This window comes from Barbus barbus (genome assembly GCF_936440315.1).
Source record: "Barbus barbus genome assembly, chromosome: 14".
Classification (NCBI taxonomy): domain Eukaryota; kingdom Metazoa; phylum Chordata; class Actinopteri; order Cypriniformes; family Cyprinidae; genus Barbus; species Barbus barbus.
The window spans coordinates 13,708,426-13,733,747 of NC_136742.1; the positions used below are offsets into that span (position 1 = coordinate 13,708,426).

General features: G+C 35.7%; 3 protein-coding genes across 16 annotated transcripts in view; 1 reads left to right on the plus strand and 2 right to left on the minus strand.

Moving 5' to 3' along the window:
• Positions 1 to 8,048, minus strand: part of LOC306880261 (sorting nexin-17-like) — a 26,114-nt gene extending 18,066 nt beyond the window's left edge. For 3 of the 6 annotated variants that reach the window (XM_079433688.1, XM_079433687.1, XM_079433686.1), the window contains exons 1-3: positions 7,317 to 8,035; positions 3,451 to 3,525; positions 1,681 to 1,798 (exon numbers count right to left, since the gene is read on the minus strand). In XM_079433688.1, the coding sequence (XP_079289814.1) occupies positions 1,681 to 1,798; positions 3,451 to 3,525; positions 7,317 to 7,376 (253 nt within the window). In that variant the 5' untranslated portion in view covers positions 7,377 to 8,035. Of the gene's footprint in view, positions 1 to 1,680; positions 1,799 to 1,896; positions 2,026 to 3,450; positions 3,526 to 7,316 lie in introns of those variants that run through there. The other 3 variants (XM_079433689.1, XM_079433685.1, XM_079433690.1) reach the window with 3 other exon arrangements.
• On the plus strand, positions 7,260 to 11,678 carry LOC306880264 (all-trans retinoic acid-induced differentiation factor-like). 2 transcript variants are annotated; one of them, XM_079433695.1, is made up of 7 exons: positions 7,260 to 7,627; positions 9,438 to 9,568; positions 9,656 to 9,724; positions 9,803 to 9,874; positions 10,284 to 10,405; positions 10,488 to 10,588; positions 10,671 to 11,678. In XM_079433695.1, exons 1-7 carry the CDS (start codon positions 7,613 to 7,615, stop codon positions 10,773 to 10,775), a joined length of 615 nt encoding a protein of 204 aa, XP_079289821.1. In that variant the 5' UTR covers positions 7,260 to 7,612; the 3' UTR covers positions 10,776 to 11,678. The 2 variants fall into 2 exon arrangements, with proteins under 2 accessions (XP_079289821.1, XP_079289820.1); XM_079433694.1 differs by lacking the exon at positions 7,260 to 7,627 and adding an exon at positions 9,157 to 9,295.
• Positions 11,672 to 24,618, minus strand: LOC306880259 (translation initiation factor eIF2B subunit delta-like). Of its 8 annotated transcripts, XM_079433676.1 has the most exons (15): positions 24,411 to 24,563; positions 23,674 to 23,798; positions 23,153 to 23,190; positions 22,938 to 23,042; positions 21,604 to 21,775; positions 19,573 to 19,770; positions 17,705 to 17,787; positions 16,998 to 17,089; positions 14,431 to 14,545; positions 14,242 to 14,318; positions 14,031 to 14,133; positions 13,816 to 13,943; positions 13,560 to 13,737; positions 12,533 to 12,713; positions 11,672 to 12,442 (listed from the first exon to the last, which is right to left on the minus strand). In XM_079433676.1, the coding sequence occupies exons 2-15, from the start codon at positions 23,720 to 23,722 to the stop codon at positions 12,243 to 12,245; spliced, it is 1,719 nt and encodes a 572-aa protein (XP_079289802.1). In that variant the 5' UTR covers positions 23,723 to 23,798; positions 24,411 to 24,563; the 3' UTR covers positions 11,672 to 12,242. The 8 variants fall into 8 exon arrangements, with proteins under 8 accessions (XP_079289802.1, XP_079289803.1, XP_079289804.1 ...); XM_079433677.1 differs by lacking the exon at positions 22,938 to 23,042 and having other exon boundaries at positions 24,411 to 24,598; XM_079433678.1 differs by lacking the exon at positions 22,938 to 23,042 and having other exon boundaries at positions 23,674 to 23,763; positions 24,411 to 24,573.
• Positions 24,619 to 25,322: the final 704 nt, after the last annotated feature.

Here is a 25,322-nt window from a genome sequence, read left to right on the forward strand (position 1 = left end):
CACATCGTTTTGAATGATGACTAGTTCATCAAAACAAACCTCCCGAAATATTTGCTGCCGCAAACTGAACACATTAATGCTACTTGACAGCAAGGCCAATGCACGTGGCATTGTTTTTATCAAAGTATTAGATGTGGTTAGTCTGTGACAGTCCTTTAAAGGTTCAAGGTACAAATTTCCTCTGGGAAAGTTTGTAGAATGATTGTCAGAATGTTTTTGTGTATATTGAGATTATACTGAGAAGTTTCTTATTCTTGCGTCTCAATTGAACCATAATGAAAAAAATAATTTGTCAAAATCATGTAAACGCAAACTAATCTGACTATACAATGCAGCCTTTCTTTAAAAAATACAACCATGCCTCTCTGACTAATAATAACCTCAGTTCTACAAAAAAAAAAAAAAAAAAAAAAAATGCTGGCGGCAAACAGACCAACATAAACTATAATGTTTATTTTTACTTCCAATATAGCACACAAGCAAACAACCACAAGACATTTGCACAAACTAACGAAATATTCGCTCTGAACAGCTTGTGTGTTTGTGTCAGTTAATTTTCCATAACCGTGTTTCACAATGATGTAACTGAGGGGAGCCCCAGCCAAGAGCAGCTCCAGACTGTGAGCAAATAAGCTCAACAAGGCTTAGCTTGTTCGATGGAAAGTGCCAGTGCTGGAATGGATTAGAGCAAACGGCTCTTGGTGCTGCCAACACCGCTGATTTCCTTTTGTGTGGAGAAAACCTCACTCATAACCTGTTAAACTACATCAGGGCCGCTGCTGGCCAAATGGGTGCCCTAAGCAGGATTGTATTGTTGTGCCCCCTCCCTCAAATATTATGGAAGTAAAAAAACGAAACAAAACAAAAACCCCACCTACTATAGGGGTCAAAATAGAACTTTAATAAAATATAAAAGTATAAATAAATTGTAATTAAATTGTATTATTTACAAATTACAATTGTAGCTTTAGACAGTTACCTATGGCTATTATTTTATTAATACAGATGTCTGATTGATTTTATGGTCTCAAGTATTCAGAAATCACGCAAAAGAAAAAACAGCAGTTTTACTACGATAAAACCATGGTTAATTTTTGTAAGGGTTGTGATGTCCACATGTTTTTTGTTGAAGTAATTATAGAGGCTGTGTCAGCTGGTGGCCAAATATACATGGCCAAATATAAAGACTCCACATTTATTTGTGTGCACTCACAATAACAACAAAACACTCTTCTGTAAAATGAAAGCAAACAGGATGCGCTTTCTGCCATCTTGGTATCAAGCTTTATGCATGTTCTTGAGAGCTTATTAGGCTATGTAGGCAATTAAAGGCTCATTATAATGATTTAAATGGTTTATTAACAAATGTGCGATTAGTCAACTAATGCTTAAATTGAACAACTATTAGTCGACCAGAAAAATCTTTAGTCAAGGGCAGCACTAAATATTTCACAGTATTACTTGTTTTTACTGTATTTTTTCATCAAATATATGCAGCCTTGGTGAACAGAAGAGATGTTTTTTTCAAAAACATTAAAAAAAATACTACCAACCGCAAACTTTTGAATGGTATTTCTTTTTGTATATTTGTATATCTGTTAAAAGTGAATTTTGTAATGTTCAGAGTCTAGTCTCAAAACTTTTTTGTGAACTTTTCAGACAAAAGAAGATGCTTCTCACCAGCTTGCATGTATTTTTCTAGCTGTTCTCTCCTCTGATCGACTTCAGCCGGTGTGAGGGTGAAGATCTTTTTTGGTGGAAAAGCCGGCACCACATTATTTCCATATTCTTTTTTTATCTGAAAGGAAACAAGGAGAGAAGTTCATTTTAAACTGATGAGGTCAAACTCTGAAAACAGAATGTTTGGTTATTCAGAGAGGACAAAATTAAACTGACCACTGCCTGCCCTTGGCCGCTGTGCACTGCTCTGTCCTACATGCTGACTGCGGGTCTCTCAGGCACCAAGCTAATAAATCTGCTTACACTTCACAGCATCTACTAAAACTATGCCTGCTGTTGCTCCATCTGTGTTATTGGGATTTTATTCAACAGCACAATAAGAAAATGACATGGAAATGTATTCAGCAGTGTTGATAACTAAAACTAAAACTACTAAAAAGAATTTTCAATAATTGACATGGAGCTGAAATAAGATAAAATATAAATATTTGGTGAAAAATATAGAATTGTTGAATAATTTTAAGAGAGAGATATGGAAAGATGGAGTTTGTTGATACTGATATCATTTAAATGGTAACAACTCTACAGTTTCTTATTATTTTAACTGAATTAATTGAAACAATGTAAGAAGCTGATGTGAAAGATGACATTTAATATGCACTTTTTGCATCGAAATAAAAGAAAACCAGTATAGATTTTTGTTTGTACATGTAAATGATAGTTCTTAGAAAGAAAATCGGAATCGGCAAAAATCGGTATTGGCAGTTTACACTAACAAAAAATTGGAAATCGAAATTGCAATTGGTGCATCTCTAATATATATTTATTAATAATATATAAATATAATTTTTTTATAATATCATAATATAAATAATATTTTTTTGTTTGTTTTGTTTTTCAAAAGGATAGTTTATAAAGTTATACTCATTTAAAGGCCCATTTTAAGGGTTAACCACAAGCCTCACACCATGACCGCCTCTACGGATTGCATCATATGACCACGTATGATCTGACTAGGCCCGCAACGCCCTGTTACCTAGCAACAGTGGCGGTGAAACAACACAGCATGCTGTTAATGCTGAGATCACTGAAGTACTCTCTCATTCATGAGGAACTTAGTGTCTGTGAAATTGGTAGATGTTAGAATGGTAATAGGCAGATCCTTTTATAAGAATGCTATCAGTGGGTGACCACTCAAAATATTTCCCACCATTGTGACCTACTCAGTACTGGTGAATATGATCACAGCTACATTTTTCAATTTTCAATTTGTGTTTCACAGGCAAACTTTGTGATTATAATCCTGTCCAAATGTGTTTTTCCTCACACATCCTCAGTACTATCTGAAGCAAATTAGAGATGTTTTTAGGCTAACTGAAGCCCAGTCATATCCAAAATAGTGCATAATACAACAGACGTTCATATTAATAACTGTAGTATTCGATTCAGAAAACGATTAATTTAAAATCACAACAATCTATTTTCAGTATAAGTATACTGTGTGTGTGTGTGTGAGGTCTACAGTAATTTTGATCTAATTATATTTGACTTCCTCAGTTTCAGAGAAGCATTGCATTTCCCGAACACATTTCACATCTCCGCATCCACAGCACTAACTGATTATTAAGTGGTTGATTTTATAGCCAGTGATTTGTAACTAATGTTTCAATACAGTTTTGAAATAAACAGCTTTCCATGTGTCAATCCTTGAAAAAGATGGGTGCAATACTAATTTCTGAAATGAAGGTCGTGATGAAAATGTGTGTTCACCTGTTCATGGAGGCCCAGGAGTTGGCTGTAACGTACTCGACAATGCAAAACACCATTCACATGGATATTGTAAGCCTGCAGAAGGAAAAACAGTTGCACATTATAAAAATAAACACTGAATAGTTCAGAGCAAGATAAAAAAAAAAAAAAAAAAAAATACATTGTGTTAACCAAGGATGCATTTATTTGATTAAAAATGCAGTAAAAATGACAACAATATTATTACAATTTAAAATGGCTGTTTTCTATTTGAATACATTTTAAAATAGTATTTATTAATCCTGTGATGGCAAAGATAATTGTCAACAGGCATTACTCCAATATTCAAAGTCACATGATCCTTCAGAAGTCATTCTAATATGCTGATATGATACTCAAGAAAAGATTAAAAATCTTTGGGGTTTTTTCCAACACAAAAATCAAGTTATTACATGGGAACAGGCTAGTGATTTTAAAGTGAAACACATTTTGACACTAAAATCAAAGACTATGTGTCAATTGTGTCAGTTGGGTCTTGTTATTATTTTAGCCATACCACAAAAACCAAGACGTTTCTAAAGTGGTTTTCCCTTACTGAGCCTGGAAACCAAGGTCATACAGTTCACCATTTTCTTTTTCTCCCCAGAAGCTTTCCAGCTGTTGCTGATATTGCATCCATGCCAACAAATACAACCAGGAAGGCACAATAATCACATTTCGATATGCATGGACTTCTTGCCACCATTTTTTGTCAAAGGAAAGTAAGCTCACTGTTTTGGTGTTGAGGAACACATTTTTGCACTATTGTCTGATTTCCTGATTTGTTGTTGTTTTGACTACTCATTTTGGTGTTCATCATCATTAAGTGTTTAAAAGTAAGTGAGAAACTGGACTACTACTTAAATTACAGCACAAATCAAAATGTGTCTAGGGAACTTTTAATTCAGAATGGAGAAACCAAATATGAAGGGTACTGTTTCAAACACAGGAAAAACATTTCTTAAGGCATTCTTGTGGGTGGTGTGGCGTTTAAAATCTGCAATCAAATTGAGTAAGTCACATAAAATACTGAGCAGTACTGACCCAAAAATGTTTTTCTTTGTTTGACTTTGTTTCAGGAGGATGCTGTGTAATGTTCTCCATCTTACTGTGGATACTTTAAGAATGGTCTCATCAGACCTCACAGAATTCACATGCATTCAATGCTCTTAAAAAGACTTCTGCAAATATGTACAGCACGAAATGACCCAATTATTGACAGCACGGCATGCAACCAGCGCTACACAGCTAATACATATGAGTCATCAAAGATGTCAAAGCCAGAACAAGTCTACTGACAGAGGTAGGATGCAACTGCCATGCCTTTACTTGTCGTGAAATATAAAAAAGGAAGAATGAGTATGCAAGTCTTCAGGAAATACAATATATTTTTGCCCTCGTCTTTGAACAGTAAGTCTGCCATTTAAATCACAGTCCACTGACTTTAACAAAGTATGCATATTTGGTGACATGAACGGCTCCAAAGCATATATGCAACTCCCTGTCGAATATAGAGTAAGACAGATTTAGAATAAGACAAATATAGAGTAAAACAACACTGTGCTTTAGATGTCTGAAGAAAACCACTTACAACTGAGAGGAACAAAGCATCTATCTCAGCTTTTAAATCAGTTTTATGTTTATGTCTCTTCTGCTAACAAAGGTTGCATTTATTTGATTAATAATAATACAAAATTGTTAAATATTATTATAATTTAAAATAACTGTTTTGTATTTGAATATATTGTCATATGTAATTTATTTCTGTGATGCAAAGCTGAATTCTTAGCATCAGTCTTCACTTGTGCTGAAGCTCATATTTTAGTGGAGACCGTGATACACCTTATTTTTCTGGATTCCTTGATGAATAGAAATTTCAAAAGAACAGCATTTGTTTGAATATTTTATTTGTTTGTAACATTATAAATGTCTTTATTGACACTTTTCATCAGTTTAATGCATCCTTAATGAACTAATTAATTTTTTTTCTAACTCCATACAAACGTTTGTCGCTGTATCATGGTTTCCACAAAATATGAAGCAGCACAACTGATTTCAAAATTAATAATAATCAGATATGTTTCTTGATCAGCAAATCAGCATATTCTGAAGGATCATGTGACAAATTAACATTTGCATGACAAAAATAAATTACATTTTAAAATATAGAACTATTCACACAGAAAACAGTTATTTTAAATAATATTTCACAATTTCTACTGTATTTTTTTGATCAAGTAAATGCCTTGCTGAACAGAAGAGACATTCAAAAGCAAAAAAAAACAAAAAAAAATATTCCCAATCCCCCTCTTGACCAGTAACTGGATGAACTGGTTTATGCAAAATATTTAAATTATGCAAAACAATAAATATCTTATCATGAACATAAGTGAAACAAAAATATAAAAGCCGTAAAAAGTCAGTGCGATTCATACATCTGACCAATTTATATCTCAGTGGCCTTGAAAGACTTATCTATTGAGACGATCTGTGATGGAGAAATTCTCTCTGAACCACAGTCACAGATCGACACAAACAATGTTTGCAGTCAATCTGTTAGGAATGATTCACAGTATCTTCAGGTCTGTGCAGTAAAACCTGTGCGGGTCTCCTGGAGGTGTTTTAAGAGTGCTGAGAGCATCCATGTGCACAGTGGAGCTCATAAATTATATCAGCCCTTATTCAAATCATTTGGTGGCTAAGGAGAGTCAACACCACAGGCTGCACATCTGCACTGCATCTGCAGACACCTACGAGGAAGGATTCAGGCAAAATATGCTTTGTAATCAATCCACAGTTCACTGCAATACAGATGTAACCTCAGGAGCCAAACTGAAGCTGTCTGTTATTGATAGGCTCTACTCGCTGCTTCATAGACAAATTAAGTGTCATGTCTTCATAGTGAGCCAGCTTTGTTTCCAGTTAGGCTGGATAACTGTTATGCTGAAAGAAATGGCAATCTTGCACTGCATATGGCTGCGGGAGAGATGCCAGAAGAACTGAGACATTGTGAATCCAATTCACACAACAACAACTCTAGAAGATGCTAGCTGGAGTGTTTTTGGAGCAAAACTTCCTGATCTGAATCCAAATTCAATCATTTTTGGTGGCTGTAAAGGCAAATTTCATTAAGATGTAAAGGGATGCATGTAAAATCTTGCAATTTTAAGACTGAAATTAAATCAAATAAATAGACAAATGTAAGATTGAAAAGAAAATGACAAATTATGTACATATTTTTAAATAAACATTAGCCATAATCTTACAATAGATGTATGGATATTCATATCTATTCCATATTAATATTTAGTAGTTGGGTTTCATTTTATTAATCCCTTCACTAGAAAGATTCAACTTTGTTTAATCTTTATTCTTATTCTGCCAGAATGTGTTGGCATATGTAATGAGTGAATCATTAAATCACTCAACCAATTCGTTTATAAAAAAAATCGAGTCTTGTTATCCTTTATTAAAAACTGCATTTCTACATATCTAGTAAGAGACTCCAGAAACTGTAAACATTAGCCTATAGACATTTCCCCTCGACATACAGTAAATATCAAAATACGGTGCATCTATAATTTACCTCCATGTGAAGGATTTTAAACGAAGACAATAGCCTAAATGAAGAAATTACGTTCATAGTGGTTTTAATATATTCATAATTCTTCCGCCTCTTTCTCTTCTTGATGTGAACGAGACTAACGGACACGTTTCCGTCAATCAGCGAAAGATTCGTTCACTGAAAAGATTCGTTCACAATGATTCAAAGCATCGCTATTCTATTCTACAGCGTCTCCAAATGTAAAAGCTAGACGCATCGCTTATTTGACCTCCACCATACTTACCACATAAATCGACCCATTTTCATCGGAGCGGACCTCCGTCTCGGGGATGGAGAAATGCATTTTCTACTGTAAGATCAAGTCTTTGACCGAGTCGAAAATGCTGTTAAAAGGAAAGCCCTCGGCGTTGTTCTGCTGTCATGCAGGGTCCAGACTGAATGACGGCGAGCTACACTCGCTCCGATCCAGTCCAGAGCTGGATTACGACAGAAAAGTTCTTTTCTTGCGACGTGGATTATTTAAAAAACTTTCTTAATGTTCAGGGCTGAACTTCTCCAATAAACATCTAAGCAGCAGCCATGTTGCAACGGGAGGTAATTCCACGTTCATTGTCGGCAATTTATGGCTTAATCTGTCCTCTCTTTTGCTAGCGCGCTGGAAAACAATGTAGGAGTCGAGTCTGCAAAACACACAAGTGTCGTTGCGAGGCCCACGATCCAATGAACTTTCAGATTACTCCACATAAAGGTGCTCCGCGGATGTCTACAGCCCCCGTTTCTACCTACATTGGTACATACGAACGAACGAGTATGGAGAGGAAACAAATGAAGAAACTGTTTGTCGCAGCATGCATTTCGAGATACCGATATTGTGCTCCGATTTAAGAACACACATCAGTCTGCATTGAAGCGAAACCTTCCTGCGTTACAGATGAAGCCGCTCTGCTGTAATGTATTCAATATGTATCTGCGCGCTCCCGAAGCATTGCAACAGTCTGGATCAAACCATTGCACTGGAGCGGGGGGAGGCATTGCGCAAAAGTGTTCTTTCGACATCCTTTGGCATGAACAAGTCGCAAGCGTAGTTTGTAGTAAACAGTCTCCGTAACGACATAAACTTGTACTTAAGTTTAACATTTAAATGGGCTCAAAAATGGCTGTGTGATACAAGCAACGCGGTTAAACTGCATCAAAGAGTATTTAAACATTAGCTAAATCATTTCTCAAAACAGCAGGTTAAACCATCTTTGTGATTTGAGCTATTTTCTTTTTTTCTCTCAGAAAAATTAAAGGAGGTGCTTTAGCAAAAGTTTACTTAAGGAGGTCAAACTTAATATACATATACATATATATATATATATATTGCCCTGTTATGTCTAGTATAATACGTTTTTACAACTTCATAGCAATAAACATTACACAATAAAATAATAGACAAATGTTATCAAATTTATTAATTAAAAAGCACCAAAATGGGCAATAGGATTGCCTAAATTAACCCAACAGGTCACCATAGTGTTTTGTCGTTAGTATTATAGTTATGGATAAACTTAAATGTACCATATCTGAAAGATATTATATATATTTATCACAGTAACTTTGGTAACAGCTGAATGGTATATCTTGACAAATGCACGCAACAAATTGGCACATGGAATGAGATTATTTATTTATTTTTTTAAATTTAACTTAATTATTTCATTTACTTTACTTTTTAAACTTTTATTTATTATTATTATTATTATTATTTATATATATATTTATATTTCTTGTGAGTGTCACCTCTAAACTGGGGCAGTCCAAAATCCACATTTATGGGGGGATAACTATTTTTTTGTAGCCAAACCACTTGTTGTTATGAGAGTTTAATTTTATGTTTGATATGTTAATTAAATATTAAGTAAAAAAGTCATCCGAATTCGTGGAATGTGCCTTATTTTAAATTTCCAGACTGAATATAAATGGCGATGGTATGGCGACAATGATCTATATCAGTTCAATAACATGAATCGTGTAAAAGCAACCTGTGTTTTGTCAGTGTTTCGTTTCTATTGAAATTTCACAGTAAGAAATGCAAAATATTTGCGCCGCCTTGTTGTCACGAATGGGGTCGCGGCACTTGATCGTCACAAGATCATCGAGTCACGTGACTTTGTTTTGGCGAAAATGACAGCTAGCGTTACAGCATCTATTATTTATTTATGTACTGTTTCTATTGTTTTATTCAATGTATATGTCGACAGCCAGGATATTAACGCAGAGGTGAGACTGTATGACTGTAATTAAATAATACTTACATGCTACAGTAGATAAGTTACATTGTTGCCATTTGTCATCACTGTCGTAAATTAAAACATTGCATGTTGTTTTATGATTTTAAAGCTTTCGCCTTTGTTTTCGCTAGTTATGTCAAATGTGTGAAGGGACTGTACGACAAGACAGTCCTGTCTGGGATTTCTGCCTAACAAAAGGCCATATTAGGGGACGCTGCTGTTTTGAAAACAATAATACCAGCAATGTAGACAACATTATAGGGTAGGAACACTTTCTTGTATTCTAAAGTTTTTCTAATTATGACATTTGTTTTCTATGTGTAAATCTAACTGTACTGTACTGTTTTAGGTTGGACTTGGCAAACTGCTCTATTAGTCATGTAGAGCACCTGTATAATTCATCCACAGCATTCATAATGTATGTACCAGAGCAGGTTTTTATCATGATAATGTCATTTTTAAAACTAAATTGAATACCTAACTGTTGTTTTCACAGAGACCTCTCCAACAACCCGATCTCCAATCTGAGTGATTTCATATTTCAGGGTTTCAGCCATCTTACCCAACTGTAAGTTATGCATGAGCACTTTATATCATGTTTATAACACTTAAGTCAGGGGTTTTCAGCTGGGATCTGGAGATCAGGGGGCACATTCATTTTTTTTTTTTTTTTTTTAGAAAAAGTGTAATAGATAATATCAAAAAATCAAAAATAATAAAAAAATATTTAAATAAATAATACATCTAACAGTATGTGCTGTGGAAAGGATGTAATACTGTAACTATAATAAAAACGAAATATTTTTCAATTTATGTTTATGTATTTTATTATTTATTTCACAGTATAGATTGGGTATTGTGATGATGATATTCATCCATGGGTCCATGGCATTTAAAAGATCTAAAAGACTGAAAATAGTTTATTTAAATTAAATTAAATTAAACGCATTGAGTTAACTTGACAAATCTTTACTTAGTTTACTACCCTCAAAACTGGAGTGTCCAGGGGGCAATGCATCATGGGAGAAGGTTGAAGTGAAAAACAATGCCAAAGTCTGCGAAGGACAGAAAAATATTTGCAAGCAGACTGCACAGATGCGTAAGTAATTAATAAACTGGGATCTCAGTCAAAAAAATGAATGTATTTCAATGCATTTCTTGATTATGGTTTGCCTCTTCAGCCTGGGATTGCCCTGAAAACTCATTCTGCAGCCCATATGGACCAGGGTTCTTTGAGTGTAGCTGTCTGCATAATTTCCACGGATACAAGTGCATGAGACAGGTGAGACCTCCATCAAATCATCCCAAACTGGTTGGCCATTACTCCTTTATCGCACACGTTTATTATTCTTTAACAATTGCAGGGCGAGTTTCCTATAGGTGAGGTGCTTGGGATACTAACCGGATCTACAGTTGTGGTTTCAACTTTACTCTGGTTCACACAAAGACGAAAGGTCAAGAACACTTGAGTTTTTAAAGAAAACTGACTGTTGGGCTGACAGTGGAGCCACAAAATGCATCAAGCTTGCTGAAAATGGTGCAGGAGACACCAAAGAGTTTCATACACTGGACGGTATGAGCCATCTGCAGAACATTTGAGTTTCTTGTTTCTTAAACTTGCCAAAAGCAGGTTTGCATGATATTAATTTTTTTTTAAATGTTTGTACAGTTTGTGTTGAATATTTTACTTTCCTTTAACCCTCAAGGTCCTTAAATCTTTTTATTTGTACCTTTTTTGAATGCTTTAATGAATACTGACACATTTTCACAGCCTTGACAAGGCTGATCTGTAAAGGGAAAACTGATCGTAGACTGACCTCGCTGATTGTGTTTAGAGGGCAGCCACATTTCTGACAGATGTTAAGACTCTAAACATGTCAAAGTGAAGCACTGATGTATTTTAACAATGATTAAGGACAAATATTTTGTGTTGCTTTGACAAATATTATCATTTTTAAATGTTTACTGAAAAATTTGCGTTTTTGACGTAGAAAAATAATTAATTTTACAAACGATGTGGAAATGTATGTTGTAGGACTGTTGTTATTTGTGAAAAATGTAGATCGTTACTGCCACATCCTGCTGTTTACAGATGTCACATTATATCCTAACTGATGATCCTTCAACCTCTGTGACTGTATGCTTTTCTCTTTTTGGCAGCGTAAGAGTGTAAAAGGGAATCGGTTTCATCTGAGATATATAGAAGGACACACTATTAGTAGAATACTTGCATACATTATTGACAAAAACATGTCATTTCTGTAGTATTGTGGTAGGGAATTCAGCATGCACCTTGGCAGCCTGGTACCTAAAATAAAGATACGTCACAATATCACAAAGAATCAGCCAACAGCAGTTTTTTTTTATCTAAACCATTTATTTTTCTGTAGCGTTTCCAAGGTTTTGGTAATACAAACAAAACCTCTTATGCAACACATTCAGCTTTTGCATGATCTTACACACATTTGCACATGTTCTTTTTCCCTTTGTCACATCTATGAAAGGACTTTGGCAACAGAAACTATCCAAAAAGGATGATAGATGTTTCTTGTGTTTGTCTATGCACTGACCACCATGATGGGACAAAATTGAAAGCACACAGGCTTTATAGACACTTTCTTGAATTTCGTGGATCTGACACAAGAACAAAGCTATCTGACATTCTTGATCTTGTGTAAAACAATTCTAAGTTCTAATTTGAGAATTTTCCAAAGAAAATCTCATTAGGTGGACTTTTTTTTTTTTAGAAACTGGAATTGAACCAGTTATACAATTTGAAGTTAAATGGATCCCACTTGTGAGGACATAAACTGTGGCTTTATTTGAAAAGCTTGTTCCATTTCATAGATATGTTTATTGGGTGCCAGAAGCCCCGTGTGCACAGACTCTTTTATGTGCAGATGCAAGAGGGAAGCAGAACCGTGTTCGTCTGCTCTTCACTGATCTACGTTCTTGACTCGCAGTACCACAGGCACAGAGGTGCAGGGGATCATGCCCAAGTCAGTGATCACAAGGTCCACAAAGTCTGGTGGCGTCACGTCATACACCAGGTTCAGAAGCCCCAGTGATTTAACAGTCTGCCAGTTCTCTAGTTGGGTCTTCCCATTTCTGGTCACAATTAGGTCATCCGGGTCATCTATAAAAAAATAATGTTTTTGTGTTTGAATACCTATATATATATATATGTTACTTAGAAAATAAAATAAGCCAAACATCACAGAGTTACCTAATTCATTGGATACAAAAGAGTCAGTCTGCACTCGTTCACAGAACTTGTAGGTCTCGCAGCAGACCAGCACTGGTACATTGTAGGCTTTTGCTACCAGGGCAATCTGGGAAGTTCCCACACGTGACATCACATATCCATTAGCAAGGAGTGCATGGGCACCAAGAAATACCTTGGATACCTGGAAATAAAGAGTGCAGAGTCCAGGTTCTGATTCAGCATTCAGATAACAATGCTGTTTAATGACAACATAAAAGTCAGTTGGATCAGTGTGATCACACTACCATAATTTTATTTTTTATGGTAGGAAATTAATTATTTTATTGAGCATTTATGCATTAAATTGATCAAAAGTAACAGTAAAGACATTTATCATAGATTTCTATTTTTAAAAATACTGTTCTTTTGAAACACAAAAATGAAGGATAAAGTGACACTGAAAATTGGAGTAATGACTTCTGAAAATTCAGCTTTGCCATCACAGGAATAAATTACATTTTCAAATATATTAAAATAGAACACAGTCATTTTAAATAGTAATATTACTTCACATTATTGCTGATTTACTGTGTTTTCAAAAACAAAAAAAATCTTAAGTGACCTCAACCTTTTGAACAGTAGTGCATACTATATGTTAACACAACAATCTAAAAATTCAGAACCTTGCAGTGCCATATATTTATCTGAAATAACACTGTAATTGCCATCTAAGAATGTCCGTAATAAAAGCATACTTATATAAAGTGCACATGCTGTTCTGAACTCTTTAGTGTTCTTAAAGAAAGTGGTTAAATTTGATAAAACCAAGCAGTTATCTTTGTTCTATTAACACCACTTCAGTTGCTACTGTGTATTGTTAAGAAATAAAGTACCAAACCATAATTAAGCTGTATTTTTAGCAAATGCTAATGTCACACATAATCAATCCTTTGAAAGTACATGCACTTTGGTAAGAAATCACCTTACCTCACAATGAGCTAAAAATAAAAAGTGCTTGCAAAAAGCTTTACTGAAAAGAATGACTCACTTCAGGCAGAATGTAGGACAAGGCAGATATGAGCACGTAAGTACATCGGATGCCTTTCTTCACCAGATGCCTTAGCGCCTCTCTGCCCTCCAGTCTGGGCCGACTGTCCACAACTATGACTCTGAACTTCCTCTGCTTTTCAAAAGCTTCGCACAGAATGTGGTTGACAAGTGAAGAGCTGGAAAAAGACAAGAAAGGCACTTCTGAATGAATCCAGACTATTACAAAATTACATAAAGTAACTGAAAAATCTTACCAGCCATAAACAAGAATGACATCTCCGTTACTTATCTTCTCAATAGCATACTTAGAAATGGCTTCAGAAGCCAAAATGATCTTCTCATTTATGTAACTATCAATACATGCCTGCAGTTTCCCTTTGGCCTGTTGAGAAAACATTGCTTTGAGAAATTCACAGGAAGAATACTGTATATTAATATCTCTAAACTAGTGACTCAGTGATATTTTTACCTCTTCTTCTTTGCATTGACTGGGTATATTTGAGATTTCCTTCTTGATATATTTGATGGCATTGCCCATGCTGGCCGAAAGCGGTCGACACTGGCTGAGAAAACTGCAGGCATAATGAGAATTTGCATTGTTTGTTAAACATCTGTTTCCATGTAACATTGGAGATCAAATAAAACACATCTACATCTGAGATGAAAGGATGAAGGTGAACCTGATATAGGGCGACAGCTTGTTCACAAGGTCCCTTGACAATTCCTCATTTGGAGGTGTGCTATAGTCTTGAATAACCTATAAAAAAATAATACAAAACTAATTAAACACTAATTAGTTTGTGTTAAACACTAATTCAATCCAAAATTAAGAACTGTTTAGCCATTTTATAGGTTTTATTATGTATTACCTGTTTAAAGGCATGTAGTAGGGCCACAGATCGAGCATTGGATCCTGCTATAATGCCCTGAGAGTACTGCAGGCCCAACCGAACAATGGATGGGTGAATAACTGTGGCAGGGATGCTACAAAATAAACCATATCCAATAATAAGTCAACCAATTGAGTCATATAGGTTATTTAAGCTTAATTACTCATGTCTGTTCAGGAAAAATAAATGCATTTAATTGTAATAATGCATATTTATTTTTTCCACTAAGGTTTAGTAAAGTCACCATAAATACTTTTATATTGCTACAAAAGATTCCCATTTCAAATAAATGCAATTCTTTCAAATGTTCTCTTCATCAAAGAATCCTGAAAAAATGTGTAATGATTTCCATAAAAATCAACTGTTTTCAATATCGATGATAGGTAAGAAAAAGTGTTTGTTCAGCACTAAATCAGCATATTATAATGATTTATGAAGGATGATGTGAAAATGCTGAAAATTCAGCTTTGATATCACAGGAATTACATACTTAAAATATATTCAAAAGCAGTTATTTTAAATTGTAATAATATTTCACAATATTACTGTCTTTACTGTAGATCAAATAAATGCAGCCTGGAAAGACATCTTTCATTAACATTTCAAAAATTTTACCATATTATAGGTGTCCCCGACTAAGGATTTACAGTCAAATCAGAACTTTAGAATCTTTCTGATAGTCGACTGATAGTCGAATCATGTTTGGGGGCGGAGGGCAATACATTACCAAGAGTAATGTCAGACATTCGACAGTCATAATTACTGACGTTAACACACAGGGAAAATGTGTAACGGATGCCTCCAGATACAAAAATAAATGTTTTATGTTTTGATTAAAAGATACGTGTCAATATTACACATCAGCGAAACCCTAAGAATGCACAACATTTTTTTTTTTTTTTAAACGGTGTTCTCATTATAACGTTATGTACATGACAGTAGTAATTAACTATAAATAAACTATATATCGCTGCAGTTTTCCCCCAGAAAGATGCAGTGTTAACCCTAACATTTTATTTTAAAGTCGGCATGAAACGGAAGTTGCGATTGTCTTTTCTTCTCTACTGTGACGTATATCCGAGCAAACGGCATCTGAAATGAGAGGGCGGGACTTGATTTCATCCTTCGAGAATTGATTGGATCGCTGGAAGTTATCTGAAATGCCAGTTTGCAGTTAGTGGTGGGGGATTTCTCGCTACTGGATTCACCGCTGACACCCAAGCATGAATAAATGTTTTATTTATTAGGGATGATGACCATGATCAACAGCACAAAACATGTCTAAACAGCGCACGAGAGAGAGAGAGAGAGAGAGAGAGAGAGAGACTGCCTGAGCGCGTCCTCCATCAGGTTAAATCATATATTCATGAAACAAATTAGTTTACGATGTCCTAAGAGTAATGTTGTCGTAATATCCTAATATCTTTTCAGTGTTTAAGGGTAACGTATTCCCTCATGACTGGTGTCAGTGATACAAAGTGAAGCATCAGCTTCAGCTTTTCCCCTGTCGTGTATCCCAGCGTTTACCCCTCACATCACTAGCTCTGCCCTTGTGCCATTACTCGTGACATCAATTACTGCTTTATTTAATCACAAACACAGTCTAAATATTATTTATGTAGGCTATTTTACATTTAATTTAATTAGAAGTATGCCAACAGCGCCCCTACAGATTAAAACCCCTTACCGAACAGGCATTAGGACCTGGGGGAGGCTGCCGCTGCACTTGCTATTACTGTTTACTCTATCACACATCAAACGCTTCATTCTGTACTTGCTTTCACAGATTAAATGCAGCGATCCAAAACAGTGAATCTAATAATCATTCAGACAAAACTTTGCCTCAAGAATGAGCCACACTGCTCACGTGATCTAATCACCAGCACACCCTGAGCACGTCAGTTAACGTATTCCTCTTATCGGCAAGACATTACAGCATAATTTTGCATATCGGGCCAATGCCGATATTTACATTTAAAGCCATAATTAGCTGATTCAGATATCAGTCAGATAATATCGTGCATCGCTAGTTATGTATATAGTATATTGTTTGTTCTGTTCATGATGCGCTGAAGAGATAATCACCGTGTTACTACTGCAGCGTAACTCAACCAAATGCATCTAATACATGATAAATAATAATACACGATACATATAAACCGGCCGAAATGTTTTAAAATCACTTGTACCCTACCTGATCGAAAAAATCCAGTCTTTTACTCTACCTGTGTCAATTTGAGTCTTGTGAAAGATTTAAATCCCTGCCGCCAAGATGGTCCCCTGTCGGTCACGGATTATGGAAAGTGAAACTTCGATCTAGGGGTGGTTGTATTCATTCACGCACGTTAAATATTTATTTAAAGCTTCTTTGTTTTCAGATTCTTATTTACAGCATTATCTTGGTAATTTGGTAGTCGAATCAGGCTCCTCTCCTATGGAAGCATCGAATCTTCGACTATTCGGAGTCATCCCTACCAGATTTACCCTTATATAACCCCGTCAAGACAAAATTATAACTAATGTAGACAATACACTGTTTACAATACCTGATTTGCTGGGTGGGAGGGTTTTTCCGGCTGTATTGGTGTAGATGTGAGAACAGGCTGACCTTGTATCCATAATCTGACCTCAAAGGAACCTAAGAGGGCAGAAAGAACAACAGCATTGGATGCGAGTATTTTGTTCGCTCAAGGTCAAACGCTCTGGAGGTCACATCCTCCCTCAGGTCAAGAGCTGTGGCTGCAACAGAACACTGTGCATGAAAACATACATGACACAAATGTGCACAAATGAAGAAGGGCTACACAGTAGACTTTGAAAGCTTTATACTAGTGTTATAGAGCTACACCCATTAACATAAAAAAAGTTAAATAAATCACACTCAAAAGTTCACCCACATATGACATCTAGCTCATCACATGAACACAATGTAATGATAATAATCACAATGAAATCACCTCCAGCAGACATTAAAGCCAAGAAGAGTCAATAACTGTCACCAAGAATAAAAAGCACAATACACATAGAGATAATTCAACAATACGAATACACTGCACACAAAAGTGTGGAGCCAGACCTTGACTCCAGTTATATTTAAACCGCATTCCTGCCCTGACTTCTGTAAGACATGGGAAGGACCTGTGTCAAAAATAACGCTGCAAAATGGACCTCAGAAAACACCTGGATGAATCCATCATCTGTCAATGGACAATAATCAGACAATAGGCAAATCATGACTGTGGATTTGTCTCACCTGCTGCCTCTCAAGCTTTTTGGCCAACTTCTTCAATGCAGCAGGGTCGTCCACTTGAACGTGCTCCGGTAACCTTTTCACTACTAACAGAAAAAAAAGAGAAAGCAAATAAAAAATAAGGCTGGGTAATTTTGCTTATCCAACTCATAAAGCATCTGTAAATATGTGTGTTGGCAAACGTGTGTGTGTGTGTGTGTGTATTTTTAAATTAGAAATAAATCAATGTATAAAAAAAACACACACAAATTAGTTTTAAATGTGACACTCTAGAGTGAAGACTGGAGAATGGCTGCTGAAAATGTAGCTTTGATATCACAGCAATAAATTACATTTGGAAATATTTTCAAAGAGAAATCAATTATTTCAAATTGCAATAATATTTCACAATATTAATATTACCTCTTTTTAAAATCACACAAAAGGGTGAGCATTTAAGAAACTTCTTTCGAAAACATTTCATCATATCCACCCCAAACTTCAGAATGGCAGTGTACTTTAGAATGATTTTTTTTGGGATGAAAATTCTTGGCCAAAGCCGAACAAAATGAAACACTGGGCCGAAGGCAGAATACCGAACATGGTTTTTTGTGTGTTTTCCCCCCATGTATTTTGTCAATTTTTTTCACCATTGCCTAAATTAAATATCCAAAATGAGCTTTTTACTGTTTTGTCTTGCTTTTCAATGAAAAAAATAAAAATAAAAATTACAAAACAATACTTTAGCTTAAAATTAATAAGTTGGTAAAATAATATTTTTTGCCCATTTTTGAGACTCCCTTCTTGAACCAGGAATGTATTTTTTTACTGTACAAATAAATGCAGCCTTACTGAAGAGAATTCTTTTAAAACATTAGAATATATCACAGATCCCAATTTGAACACTATGTGTGAATGTAATAATAAATGTGACCCTGGACCACAAAACCAGTCTTAAGTCGCTGGGGTATAATTGTAGCAATAGCCAAAAATACATTGTATGGGTCAAAATGATAGATTTTTCTTTTATGCCAAAGATTATTAGGATATTAAGTAAAGATCATGTTCCATGAAGATATTTTGTAAAATTTCTACTGTAAATATATAAAGACCTCCCTCCCTCAACTTAATTTTGTATTAGTAATAAGCATTGCTAAGAACTACATTTGGACAACTTTAAAGGCGATTTTCCCAATATTTGGATTTTTTACACCCTCAGATTCCAGATTTTCAAATAGTTGTATCTCGGCCAAATATTGCCCTATCCTAACAAACCATACATCAATGGAAAGCTTATTTATTCAGCTTTCATGTGATGTAAATCTCAATGTCGAAAAATTGACCCTTATGACTGGTTTTGTGGTCCATGGTCACAAATATATTAATCGAGCAGTTGTATTTATTATTTTCATTATTATTATCATCTTACTTTTTTATTTTAATTTACAGAACTGTAAAATTACAATACTTACATTTAAGAATGTTAAAGGAGTTCTAGCTTTTTCTCAGCTTTTATATTTGGAGGAAACCTGCAGGGTTCAGTGCTTCTTTTTGTTGACAACAGCAAATTTATACATGATTCTCATTATGAATTTGTGAAGATGTTTGTCGCACGTATCGCATTGTTACATGCCTTTAAAACACATAAAAATGTTAATGAGCAACTGACAAGTAACACTATTTCAGCATAGATTTTCCTCATGGTTTGGACTCTGAACCCTGGCTAACAAGCAGACAGCACCGCAAGCTCGTGCAGCGCTGTCAGAATACGGAAAAATGGCAAGCATAAAAAAATAAAAATTTAAATACTGTAATGGCTGATTATATTTGGGCCACTGTGTAAATGCCCAAACATCCCACCCTGGAATAACATTTTAGAAGCAGTGAATTACCTGGCTGAAGCTCATTAGGGGTAGCTTTAGGCTTGCTGGAGACAGATTGCTGCCCCCCTTCTTTCTGGCCCTTTTTTGATGTTCGTTCTGAGTCTTGCCGTGCCCGACGCTCTGCTCGCTGTTCCGCTTTGCTCTTGGCAGGCTTCTCTGCAGCCGCAGGAGATTCAGATGTAGATGCATTTACAGGTGCAGGAGCCGCTAATGAGAGAAAAGGGTCAAACAATTAAAAAGCACAAAAAAACAGACATTATATTTAAGTTCATTGCACACGGAGTCCGAAATTTTAGCACGTTCAAAAATAAATACGACCTCACGTTGTGTCAATCACATTTACACTGCCTCTGAAACTTTTGTCCGTCATAAAAAAATTCAGATCAGGTTCGATTTTATGATAGCATGCATTTTGATAGAAAAGGATGACGAATACGAAAAAACATGCGAAAATTTCAGATTCAGTGCGCAAGGACCTTTAGGGTTGTGTTTACACTTGGCAGGTTTGATTAGATTTAAATGAACTCTGCTCTGTTAGTGTGATTCATTTGAGTAAGCATGGACACTACCATCTGAACTTTGGTGCACACCAAACAAGCAAACCGTCAGCTTCCAAACAAACTCCAGTGTGGTTCGACTTAAACAATTGTTTGCTCAAGCATCCCTGGTTCTTCTCGTCATGGGGGGGTCGGAGCTTCATTTGGGTTTATAACGGAGGAATTCCAGCTGCTGTTTTGACCCAATTTCACATTTTATAAGCTGTCAGCTGGTAAAAATTCCACCATATGTACAATACACAATTAGCCCAGCAAACAGAATTGATTTGGATGTTTGGTGAGCTCTCAAAATATACCTCATAAAAGCTGTCCAATCAGGTTGTGACTGTATGCCTTATGTCTTTTGTTTTGTATATTTAAGTTCAGTGAGTTCTACGTGAACCAGATCTAAATATAGGACTTTTTATTTTTATTTTTTGGTCAAGACCATCAGAACCAAACTACAAGTGTAAACACACTCTAACTGTGCGTTCACACCGCCGGCGGCGAGAGCGTCAAAATTCGCCCTGGCCGCCCTGACTGAGACGCTGTAGAAAAGATTCGTGGACGCGCTGACGCTCTGACGTAGATCGTATGCTCGTCTTGTATTTAAAGGAGCCGCAAAAGAAACAAGTAGGTTGAGCCAATGAAAAGCCATTTGTGTGGTGTGGATTTGTGTTCATGGTTAAGTGCTAGTCTAATTTCAACATTATAGGAGACATTTACTAGCCTTGGTCTTTAATTAACATTAATTTGTGTGCAGCCTACATTACAAACTGTCCAGATTGAAGTGTAGCCTTAATGTAATTGGTTAAATCGGTGTTGTTTTGAGCAAATAAATTGCATTCCCGCTGAAAAACAAACGTTGTAGCGGGAAAATGTACCCTATAATTTTTATTTATTTATCTCCCTGTACACAATCAGGGACACGTCAAATATTATCGGGAAACCCGCCACAGCAATAACTAATCTCTCTTCCATGCATGGGAACTAATGTGGTCGGAACCAAAGTTTACAGAACTGCGTTCTCTGGAACCCTCTCAAGCGGAGGACTTCTACATTCCGATTGGTTACCGCCCAACCGCGTCATAGCTCATTACCATAAAGTTGACCTGATTTCAACTCTCCTCGACGCTCTCACCGCCCAAGACTCGCCGCCGGCTCTCATTGAAAATGAATGACTTCCGGCCGCTTTGACGCTCTCACTGCCGGCGGTGTGAACGCACAGTAAAAGCTTATTAAAGAGTAATCATACAGGTTATTATATACAGTAGTAAAAAAAATAATACATTTGTTGTTGTTAACATCTTTCTATCCTAAGAAAGACAATAGACAACACTGAAACTATTAATAATATTAATCCAGTCTAGATAAGAAAATAAATTACAGCCTAAAAAATTCCAGTTATTCCCATTTAAATTTAGCATCAAAATTAAATTAGTTTTAAATCAACTTTAGATGCAGGAAAATTATTTTGAAACAGCAGCAAAGCAGACTGAAGTACCTTTATGTGCTGGGCTCTGTGTGGCAGGTTTTGACGGAGCTGATACTGATGCTTTCTCGTTCTCCTTTTCCTTCTCTGGAGGACCCTTGACATCTTTTTTATTCTTTTTATGTTGCTTCTTCTCTTTCCTAAGACGCTGCTTTTCTTCTTTGGTCAATTCCTTACCCTCATTCTATAGATAAAAAGAGGGGAATCACAGTTTGAATGATTTTAAATAGTCCGATGTCACTGTAAATAAACAGGAGTTTGATCATTTTTAGGCACCGACCGAATTGCCTCAATACCACCGAGTTTCGAAAAACATCTTGTCGTTCGGTACCAAATTTCGATACCTAAGGGGTTAATCTCATCAACGTCAGTGAGGCCTGCAATAAACCTGCAGCACTAGGTGTGTTTGACTAGAAGCGGTGCAGATTGATCAGTGTTTGACATCCACGAGAGCGATTCAAAAGCGTACGGAGCAGTCTGCTCTCTATATCACGCAGTTTTGTTTACTACTAAATAAAAGTTTCGTTTAACTTGGAAGACACTGCTGCAGAAATATATTACTATTGTTCAGCACAGCACATACTACTAGGCTACTATTAAAATTAAAACTTTATTTTTTTTAGTAATGATCACACAACATTTCTTCCATGTTTTAATTTTAATAGTAAACCCACTTTGTTTGCCAAAATAAATAAATAAGCTTCGATTTTCAAAAATGTAAAGATAAATGAAATTAATGTTTTATGCCTTCATTTGAAAACCAGATACAGAACACAGAATTTCTGAGGAAAAATAAAACCTTTCATAAGGCTGTTTTAAGAATAGATTATTAGACAGGCACTATAATTAGACATACTATAACACAGAATTCAATAACAATAAAACATATGGTGAAAGAAAATAAAACACCCATTTATGAAAGTGGATAAAGATTTTCAACTTTAACAACAAAGAATAAATGAATAGAAATGATGATTCTGTCTGTGTTTTAAAACGAACACGCACTAGTGTAAACGTAGCCTAACAGATGTGTGAACTGAAAACTATTTTGAACTTAAAATTATTTGCACTGATTTATTGTGTTGGATATATTTTGCTCCTTTGTGCAGTGGCTCAGGAGATGAGGCTTTGAGTCTGTATAAATGTCAACAAGCTGAATAAATAGTTTTTTGAGATGATGTAATCTTGTTAAAACTGATTTCATAAAATTAGTATCGAAAAAAAATTATCGTTCAGGAACCGGTATCGAACTCAAGGTATCAGTATCGAAATTTTTGGAACGATACCCAGCCCTAATGAACAGACTGTATCTTAAAACCTAGCCTGCATTTTGGGCAACTAGACACCTTCCATGTCTGCTGAGGATGTGGCTGTGATGCCCAAAATGCTGTCCAGGTAGGCAGCTCACTAGGTTTTGAGGCACAGCCATTGTGCTTGTGATATTTCGTAAACTGAAAAAACAAACACACACAAAAAAAACACATTTTGTAAAATGAAATGCTACTAATTAAACTACGAATATTGTTAAATTATATAAAAATAAAATAAAGACTTGACCTACCTTCACCCGTGAAATTTCGTGCAACTTAACACCTTCACCTGTGTGTGACACAGGTAAACACATTTAAAACGCATCCAAAAGGTAAAACTGCTCTTTATTTGCATAAACACCAGTGATAGAAGATACTTATTTACTGAGAAGTCAGTATAAGTTTGAATTAATAATGTCTATGATGATGACAAACATCCTCTTGACACTGACTTTGCAGCGTTATTTCATCATGCTGCCTCACTCGATCTCTACCAAACTAAAGATTGCACAGAGATTCAGTTCGTCCTGCAAACACATCCAGTTACACATGCAAACAACAGGGAACATCGCAACCGTGTCTATGTAGTTCCAAGTAACAAAAACAGAATGATGTAATTTCCACTACACATGTGTCAAGTCAGCTGTCATGGCAGAGAGACAACCAGCGGCAACACGAGCTCTCCGTTAACGACTATAAACGAATGCTTACTTACGTGTTTAATTCAGTAAAAGCACACGTTAAAAAAAAAGTTTCAGTCTGTATATTTTACCTGTAGCATGGTTGATGCTGTCAACCTGTCTCCCATCCGAGTCCGCCATGTTTATGTTTAATTTCTTCGTGACTTCGCGCTGGTAAACTGCTGTGAGAAGCAGTCGGGATGAATTACACCGCCGCCTAGCGATTGAAAGGAGTGAGCTGACTTTTCTTTAATCCATGAACGTATTATTTGTACAATTAAAAATAGTATAAGCTGCACGTAAACAGTAAAATAACGAGACAGTCGCTTTCAACAACGACACGTTCTTGTTGAAAAAAAGAAAGAAAAGGTTGTTGTCAGAAGTGGGATTCGAACCCACGCCTCCAGAGGAGACTGCGACCTGAACGCAGCGCCTTAGACCGCTCGGCCATCCTGACACACTGCACGTAATTACGTCATCACGTTAAATAGTAATAACACAGTAATAACGTCGCTTCAGATTTTAATAACGTTTTATGCGTTAAAATATTGTTGTTTGTGACTTATGATTAAATATGAGGTTTTATTAAATTACTCTTAAGTATTTAAGTTATCAACAACTTGTAAAAATGTGATCAATAACTTAAGGAATTAATTGAAATAACCGTTATTTAATGAAAAACAGTCACTAACACTATTCCAAGGCATAAAACACTAAGAACGACAAACTGTGACGATCACCGGCTTACCCAACTGCGAAATATGTTAGTTAAGTTAGGTTCTCTGTTAACTTATATGTTGCTAAGTTACGTGTTCACAGCATATTTTACCTGTAGCATAGTTGATGCTGTCAACCTGTCTCCCATCCGAGTCCGATATAGTTCATCCCTAGCAACTTTTCGCTGGTAAACCTAGTCTGAAAAGGATTTGGGAGCGACTATGCTCGGTTGTGTCACTTTATCACACAAACAGTTGCCTTTCACTCTTATTAATATAGACAGAGATGCATCTTCGTTTCGAAGCACTCTAGAGCCCTCTGCTGGTCAAAGAATATAATGCTAAAACCCAAAATGCTGTATGGCTGTAACAGACACAAATGTTTGGAAATTACGGTCACATTAATTTTTACAAGGGTTATACTCATTCTAATATAATGTTTATGTTTTATTTGTGTACTTATATTTATTATTATTTATTGTAAATAATATGTATGCTCCGGTGAAACACAGCTGGCTTGTTTACACAGAAGCTGTAGGCCTTCACTTCTGCATTTCCAAATATGTTCATAAATACAATTTATTCGTAAATATTTGACTGCTGAACGCTGAGATTGACTAGTAAGAATGTAGCACTCCAATGAGTTGTGTAATAAAGTATTTTACATCACAGTTTCGGTCCGCGAATCCGAATGAACTAGAGGCACAGCATTCCATAAACTTTTCTAGAATTCTATGGCTTTGGAGTGTGGGTAAACCATGCAGATCTTGCCATCACAAAGTTGCTTCTTTATATAAGATTATATTAATTTTATTGAGTACAGAAATGACTACATAACTATGATCAGTCGACTGTAAGCACAATGTAGGCCTACATGTTGTCAGTTGAACGTTTACACATTAGGACAATGTGCTTTATAAATCTTAGTTTTTAGTACAGTTAAATAATAGTATAATATTCAAACATAGGATGTGTTTTTATGTGAAGTGAACATCATTTTTTACGTCATTTTGACATTTCTTAAT